The 8,414-nt window shown below is 45.9% G+C and overlaps 1 protein-coding gene and 1 long non-coding RNA gene across 9 annotated transcripts in view; one reads left to right on the plus strand and one right to left on the minus strand.

The window, feature by feature from the left end:
* The window catches only part of MAP2K4 (mitogen-activated protein kinase kinase 4), a 78,195-nt gene extending 77,330 nt beyond the window's left edge, over positions 1 to 865 (minus strand). For 4 of the 8 annotated variants that reach the window (XM_086358821.1, XM_086358820.1, XM_086358818.1 and 1 more), the window contains exon 1: positions 426 to 599. In XM_086358821.1, the coding sequence (XP_086214947.1) occupies positions 426 to 543 (118 nt within the window). In that variant the 5' untranslated portion in view covers positions 544 to 599. Of the gene's footprint in view, positions 1 to 425 lie in introns of all 8 variants that reach the window. The other 4 variants (XM_086358816.1, XM_086358815.1, XM_086358826.1 and 1 more) reach the window with 3 other exon arrangements.
* LOC147352011 (uncharacterized) lies at positions 3 to 7,827 on the plus strand. The gene is made up of 2 exons (XR_015147874.1): positions 3 to 134; positions 5,679 to 7,827. It is a non-coding gene; the product is annotated as an uncharacterized LOC147352011 (long non-coding RNA).
* The last annotated feature ends 587 nt before the right edge of the window (positions 7,828 to 8,414 follow it).

The following is an 8,414-nucleotide window of genomic DNA, read 5'->3' on the forward strand; positions in this document are numbered from 1 at the left end:
GCGGGCCCCACGGCGGCGGGGAGAGGGCCGGGGCGCCGCCGCCGCCCTCAGCGGCCGGGACCGCAGGCCAGGCCCGGGCGCCTCCAGCCGCCGCCCGGCCGCGCGTTCCCGGAAAGGCGGGCGGGGCGCGCCAGGTAAGCGGGGCCGCGGCGGGGCGGCCGCGGGGGCGGGTCGGACTCTAGGTGGGCCCGGCGGCCGGCGGAGGGGGGAGCCCCGGGCCGCGCGGGCGCGGGTGGAGGCCGCGGCCCGCCGCCGGGAACCAGGCCGAGCCCGGGAAGGCCGGGGAGGAGGGAGGCTGGCCGGCGCGGGCGGCGCGACCGCTTCCTCAGCCGGGTCCGGGGGCGTCCGCAGCGCGGAGACAGGCCGCGACGACGCGGACGGCAGAGCCGGAGGGGCCGGGGTCTCGGCGCCGCCGCCTTCCTTACCCTGCATGCTGCTGACGGCCGGGTGGCCGGGCGCCGGGGACCCCGCGGGGCCCGGGGTGCCGCTGCCGCCCCCGGAGCCGCCGCCGCCGCCGCCGCCGCTGGGGCTCGGAGCCGCCATTGTTGGGAGTGAGGAGCCGAGCGGCGCCGCGGCGGCTGCAATGCAGCAAGCTCGGCCTCTCGCACGGCCGAGGGGCGTGGCCAGCGCCGCCTTGGCCCCGCCTCCGGGCACGCCCCCTGGCACGCCTCCGCCCGCGCCTGACGCCGAGCCGCACCAGATGCCGAACCGCAGAGCCGCTCAGGTCGCCAGTGCCCGGCCCAAGAGACCGGCAGAGGTCCTGATCAGGGGCTGCTGGCCCGCTGAGGGGCCTACAGCGGTCTGAGAGTGTGTGCATCTGGGGGATAAAAGGGTACATAGTTTTTATCATTCCCATAGAGGTTTGTGACCCCGAAAGTTCAAGAAGCCTGTTGTTGAAATCTCAGAATTTAAAATCAGTATCTTAAAACTGAAACCGGGTCACGGAGGTCGTGCTTCTTGTCCAGTCTCTGACATGGCACTTCCAGAGGGGAGTTGACTTGAGCTATGGAGCTCCTGTTAGACCCTGCCTGTCACCCCAACCCTCTACACTGCCAAGGAAGATCCTAGAGAATGCTACTGAAAGTACTACCAATGGACCCACCCCAAGATCAAATCACAATCTATATTTTAATAATATCCCCAGGTGATCTGCATGCACATTAAATTTGAAAGCAGTACCTTCAGCACCCAAGTTTCCTGACCTCCCAAAATGTGTGTGTGCGCTCAATCCTGTCTGATTCTTTGTGATCCCAAGGACTGTAGTCTGCCAGGCTCCTCTGTCCATGGGATTTCCCAGGCAAGAATACTGGAGTGGGTTGCCATTTCCTTCTCCAGGAGATCTTCCCGACCCAGAGATGGAACCCATGTCTCTCAAGTCTGCTGCACTGGCAGGCAGGTTCTTTATCACTAGCACCACCTCATCATCTGTATCACCATCTGGCTTCCCAGGTGGCTCAGTGGTAAAGAATCTGCCTGTCAATGCAGGAGACACAAGAGACAAGAGGTCAGTTCCTGGCTTGGGAAGATCGCCTGGAGGAGGAAATGGCAACCTACTCCAGGATTCTTTGCTGGAAAATCCCATGGACAGAGGAGTCTGGCGGGCTCAAGTCCACAGGGTCGCAGAGTCAGGTACAACTGAGCAACTGAGCTCACACATCACCACGTTCCCCTAAATACACACTGGGTTCTCTCCCTCACGTCCTCTACACCTTATAAGACCAGCTATAGAAATATGTAATTTATATATGAATTATATAAGATGGTAACCTCATAGAACAAAATCAGGTTTCTTCCAATGCTTGGCACAGACTGATTTTAGGAAGGTAGCAGCTAAAAAGAAAGAAAGAAAAAGTCCCTTATGAGACTAGGGGCTTGTGGACCAACAGAAATGTAATTGGGATGGTAAGGTATGGATCTCTGGGCAGAGGTATGTCTTGCCTATACATAGAATGACCAGCTATACAACATACCAGGTAATCTGAACCATGGAGCCAGATGATTCCTGCCCTTTGGAAGTATTGAGCAATCTGTACCAGGACATCCTTCCAGCAGACCTTATCTGTGCTGGAACTTCCTCCTAGCATATTGGTAATCCGTCCCCCATCAACAGAAACCTGCCTTCTTGCTCTGAAAACCACCCTCAGCCATCATCTTGATTGCACACAGTGGGTACAGATAGGGCTTGTGGTTTAGTTATCCAGTTGTCTCCAACTCTGCGACATCATGGACTGTAGCCTGCCAGGCTTCCCTATCAATAGGATTCCCCAGGCAAGAATATTGGAATGGATTGCTATTTCCTCCTCCAGGGGATCTTCCTGACTCTGGGATTGAACCTTCGTCTCCTGCACTGGCAGGCAGATTCTTTACCACCGAGCCACCTGGGAAACCCCAGAGATAGGGCATAGGGAAAGTTGCTGCTGCTGCTGCTAAGTCACCTCAGTCGTGTCCAACTCTGTGCGACCCCATAGACAGCAGCCCACCAGGCTCCCCCGTCCCTGGGATTCTCCAGGCAAGAACACTGGAGTGGGTTGCCATTTCCTTCTCCAATGCATGAAAGTGAAAAGTGAAAGTGAAGTCTCTCAGTGGTGTCCGACTCTTCGGGACTCCATGGACTACAGCCTACCAGGTTCCTCGGTCCATGGGATTTTCCAGGCAAGAGTACTGGAGTGGGGTGCCATTGCCTTCTCTGTAGGGAAAGTTAAGTGAAGGCAAATAGAAGGTGAGAGCAGGTGGGTGTGCCTAAGTGGAGAGCCTCACATTTCCAGCCCTCCAGAACTCTCCTCCAAGGGCCTGGCAGACGGAGCAGTATCTCCAATTCCAGGTCACTATAAACACTGCCAAATTCCCATCTGGGAATCAGTATACCAGCTTGCTCTCGTAAGTCCTGGGAAATCCTAATCAGAAGCTAGATGGAAAGTCCCCCATCCAGGCTGTTTAGCCCAGAGTGAAGGCTAAATACTCTATTGGCATCCTTGGCATGGTGCTGATGGGAAGAGAAGCAACAAAGGGCAGAGAAGAGGACACGCTGAAGCTCCCTAAACTCTCTTCTTGGGGGTACAGATTCGAAGATGGCTTTCTTTTCTTTGAGGTTTATATTTTAGTACTCGAGAGGTTCGTATCAAAAATCAAATGAAATTCATCTTTCAAAACATCAACAAAACTTGCCAACGATTAGCAAAAAATGCTAATGGGAAAAAAAAAATAGGGATCCCGTCCCACCTCCACCCTTGCGCTAATTTTGCATTTCCATTGACTTGGCCTCTTTAACATACATGGGAAAGGCATCAACAGCCTCCTAGTTTCCTGGCACACAATCCAAATGTCATCATCAGACTCCAGATGAAGGGTTACTGACACCAAACAGTTCTATTTGAGTAATTTTCTAACACTGTATTCCAGTACCTGCCAGTAGGTTTCACAACCAGTCCCTGTGGTCTAAATGTCACTGCTGTGTATGTTATCTCATTTTTTTCACTTGCAATTCCTTGGGTCTTGGAATGGTACCAAGAAATGGCTTGGAGGACTTCTCATCCCCCCACCCCGATAAGTACCACAAGCATCTCTCCCCTGTTCTTTGCTGTGCACCACTGATAATACTTACAGTCGTATGTAAAGCATTACTAGCCCCCTTTTCCGATTATACATATTTCTCTAATAGAAACTTAAGAAAAACATTGACCTCATACAGTTTAATGAACTTGAATAAGAAAAATATGTGACAAATAAACCTAGAGGAAAACATTCAAACTAGGAAATTCATTCAAGAAAGTTGAATTAAAAGAGTAAGTATATTGTGGAATATAAACTGATACAAATAAACTTATTTACAAGACAGAAATAGACTCACAGACATAAACATTTATGGTTACCAAAGTGGAAAGAGGGTGAGGGAGCAATCAATTAGCAGGTGCAAACTAGTATATACAGAATGGACAAACAAAAAGGCCCCATGTACCTATAGCGGGGAAGGCAATGGCACCCCACTCCAGTACTCTTGCCTGGAAAATCCCATGGATGGAGGAGCCTGGTAGGCTGCAGTCCATGGGGTTGCAAAGAGTCGAACACGACTGAGCGACTTCACTTTCACTTTCATGCATTGGAGAAGGAAATGGCAACCCACTCCAGTGTTCTTGCCTGGAGAATCCCAGGGACAGCGGAGCCTGGTGGGCTGCCGTCTATGGGGTCGCACAGAGTCAGACACGACTGAAGTGACTTAGCAGCAGCAGCAGCAGCATGTACATATAGACACAAGCTCCCATTAGTTTGAAGAAAGGTTGCCTTTACCTGAACTCATTTATTGAAGTTCATTTATTGAAAATCATTCTCTCCCTGATCTTGTCTTAGCTCTTAGATAAAGATGGCCGCTGATAGATCATAAAACATAGGTACATTCCAATATCAATTTTGAGTTGTAAGACTTTCACATAATACTGCATCAAAATGTGTTATAAAGAGCTAAAATTTCATAAAGAACTAGAATTTTAACACTTCTTATCTGTTTTATTCATCTTTCCTTTCTCCATGTAAGTTGCTGGGCAACAGGATTTGGAGAAAGTCTACTGATAATAAACCTTTGGTAGCTTATGAATTGTGAATATTATGAATGTAATATCTAAATGAAAAGTAATATGTAGCTAAATTGAGAATGATAGCTGTCCTTTTGTTATTGTAATAAGCATTCTTTTATAAGTAACAAAATATTACTGTATGTTTATATTCTTGTAAGCAGCTTCATTTAAAAATTAATCAGAAACAAATTAAGTCTGAAAAGTCTGTCTTATAGAGACATGTCTTTTTCCTTACATGTTCTATTTTACTTACACAGAATGTTTCTTTTTTTCACCCTGTTGAACAGAAAACAAAGGTACCAAGTTTCTGTTCTCTGCTCAGATGCTACTTGAATAGCAATGAATTTCAAGGTACACAGATGATAAATCCTGTAAGAATTTATCCAGTGAACATTTCTTACTAGATCAATAGAGTAAAATTTTTGATAGAACATCTCTACTTAACAGTCTTTATTGGTTCACTTCAAGTCTGAAAAAAAGGTTTTGTTAAGCCACCCTCCCATTTCTCTCTGGTGATTGTAACCTATTCTTGACAGGTACTACTCTAGAGCTCTCACACTGTTTTTGGTGTTTTATGCCTTATTAAATCCAAGCCACAAGTGCAGTCAAATAAAAGGGAATAGTCTTTCAATCATTTCAATCCTAAAGGGAATCAACCCTGAATGTTCGTTGGAAGGACTGACACTGAAGCTAGAGCTCCAATACTTTGGCCACCTGATGTGAAGAGCCGACTCACTGAAAAGACCCCGATGCTGAGAAAGACTGAAGGCCAAAGGAGAAGGGGACAACAGAGGATGAGATGGTTAGATGCTTAGTATCACCAACTCAATGGACATGAATTTGAGCAAACTCCAGGAAATAGCGGAGGACAGAAGAACCTGGCGTGCTGCAGTCCATAGGGTCTCAAAGAGTTGGGCACAACAAGTGAACAACAACAAACTACTCTCTCCTGATGTTACATATATAAACCATATTTTAGCAAGTCTTTTTTCCCTACCATCTCATGAGTCTGTGTGTTAGAATTCAAGAATCTATTTTTAGACAGTTTGGTATAGTTCGGTTGTTTTCAGGAAGCAAAATTAAAGGACTTCTTGTTTCTTTCCCTCCCAGGCATGCTGGATCAAGGAGACATGATCTTAAAAGCTCAGCAGTGTATGACGACACAGAGATGGATAGCATCTGGTGATGGACAGGATGCTCCAGGGACCTCGGGGGGACCCACATCATTGCTTCATCAGCTCCAAATGATGTCACTTAGAGTAAAAAAAGAATGTAAAAGGCATTTGTATTCAAAATGAGAATTTCAAAACTTGTGCTGGCCAAATGAAATACATGCTTCCAGCTCCTGGTTTGGAGGATCCATAGCAGCATAAGAGGCAAGAAGGGATCATGGGTAAAATCATGCAAGCTTTAATGAATACACTCTACGCCTGATTCTTGGTGACCACACTTCTTCCAAGATGAGGTTATGCTCTATGCCTTTGGTTATGTGCTACTTCTTTTGCACCTCTCCATGGGCAGCCTGAATCTCTCTTTAATGGCCCTCCAAGTCTTCCTAAAATAGACTACTACTGCCAATTAATTTTCTGTGTGTTCTCCTAACACCACATCATGAATAGACTGCACTCTGGAAAGTAGCTTTTTGTGTGTTTTCTTTTAAACCCCAATGTCTGGTTCATCCCAACCCTTTTCTCTCCGTGTGTTCCCTGATGTTCAGACCCCTCATTCTAATTAGCAGTGACAGATGACTCATCCATCTTGCTGGCTCCCTAGAGGAAGAATCGCTTGCTTCTTTTATTGATCTCAAGCCCTTCAAGAGTCACCACATGCTCCTGGAAGCTTCCGTTAGAGACAGGAAAGTTCAATCTGAAAACCCCAGTGCAGACAGAAGCTTGGCTTGGGCAGTGGTCCAGCCTCCCTCGCATCCAACAGCAGGGACAGATGGGCCTCTCACTGCTCCATGATGATGTGTTTTCAGGAACCCTGGCCATCAAGAAGAGTGAAATGTCACAGATTCAACAAGGGCAGGGACTGGCTGTCCAAAGCTGGCAGGGTCATCAGCTCATCAAGGGATCAAGCAACCTGAACTGAAGGAGGCCCATCGGGGTCAGAAGTGACCATGTGGAAAGTGGAAGTCAGTAACGAGGGTTAAGGTGAGGCACCTAAAAGACCAAAGAAGGAGAGTTCTGGATGGTAGAATGTTTGAGGGGGTCTGAGGCCTCTTGGTCAATCTCTCCAAAATTGCTAACCAGCTAGAACCTTCCAAGCTTTAAAGGGCCCCTGGTCAGTTAATGGGATAAAGAATCATCTCTGCATCATACAAGCAAACTAAGTCAGAAAGAGAACAAATACCTCATGCTATCACTAACATGCGGAATCTAAAATCCAGCACAAATCAACACATCTATGAAACAGAAATAGACTCCCAGACATAGGGAACAAACCTGTGGTTGCCAAGGGGGAGGAAGGTTGGGGAGGGATGGATTGGGAGTCTGGGATTAGCAGATGCCCACTAGTATATATCGGATGGATTAACAAAGTCCTACTGTTACAGCACAAGGCACTATGTCCAACATCCTGTGATAAACCAGAATGGAAAAGAATATGAGAAAGAATGTATGTGTATGTATAGCAACCACTTTGCTGTACAGCAGAAATTAACACAATGTTGTAAATCAACTATATTTCAATAAAATTGAAAAGACCCACAAAAAAATAATCTATACAGTTCAGAAGCTTTCCAGATCTGTACCTAAAGGCAGGAGTTCTTTTCCTGGCATCAACAAAAGATAGATTGACGTTACAGAGACTCTTGATGACGTCGAGACCCTGGCATTCAGTGAAATTCAGGCTGTGTGGTTGAAATCCTATCCAGAGCACGAAGGTGATTTTCAGTGATGTGTAACGTCATACAGTATCTTACCAGGTACTTTACGGAGTTGCTTAGTAGCCACATTTCATCAAAAATTGCTTAGTTAGCAGATGGCATTGAAAAATGAACATGTTCTGCCAATGATGTACTTTTTCTATTTGGAAGGTTTGTAACGTTTCTTTATTTCATTTATGAAAACCATTAAAACTAAGTTCTGGGGGAAAAAAAAAACACAACTAACTAAAGTTAGAACCAGACCTGCAAAAAATCTCTGTGTAACTAGAGTATTAAACCAAGATTTGCTCACATAATGAGGCCTATCAAATCTCATTTTAAATGGGAACTTTATTCAATAAGTAAAATAAATATTTTGAAATATTACTTCTTCATTCTTATATCTGTCTTTCTTGACTGTTATATTCACATGTTTTATTATATAGAATATGTAGGCAAAATAATACATGTATGTTACTTACTAATAAACACATATACAACTAGTGGCTGTCTAACCTCAAAATAGTTTTACTGGTGAAGAGTGTTTGATCTAAGAAGTGTAGTGACCACCGTTCTAAACCAGGGTTTCTGAGATGTGGCTACACATCAGACTCATAGAGAGGGCACATTAAGCCAGATTTATTGCCTTCTCTGATCAGATGCTCTTGAGAAGTGGAGCCTGGAAATACAGTTTTTTAACAAACTGCCAAGATGATGCTTTCGGCAGTGGTCTAAGGAGAAGCATTACAATACACAATTAATAATCAATAGTTTTAAGCATAATAATAAATAATTGTTTCTTAACTCATACTTCAACAAACTAACTGACCTAGTTAGCTGCCAAAACTTTGGGCAGGAATATGATCCTATATCACAAGGAGCAAGTTGCCAGTTTATAAAGAAATTATTAAACTGCCAAGTGTCACTTCCTTATCAAGAACCAATTACCAGAGTAAGAGTTTTCAACCTGAAATTCATGA

This window comes from Bos grunniens, chromosome 19, assembly GCF_055505025.1.
Source record: "Bos grunniens cultivar Pamir isolate PY7600 chromosome 19, Bosgru_T2T1.0, whole genome shotgun sequence".
NCBI classification, from domain to species: domain Eukaryota; kingdom Metazoa; phylum Chordata; class Mammalia; order Artiodactyla; family Bovidae; genus Bos; species Bos grunniens.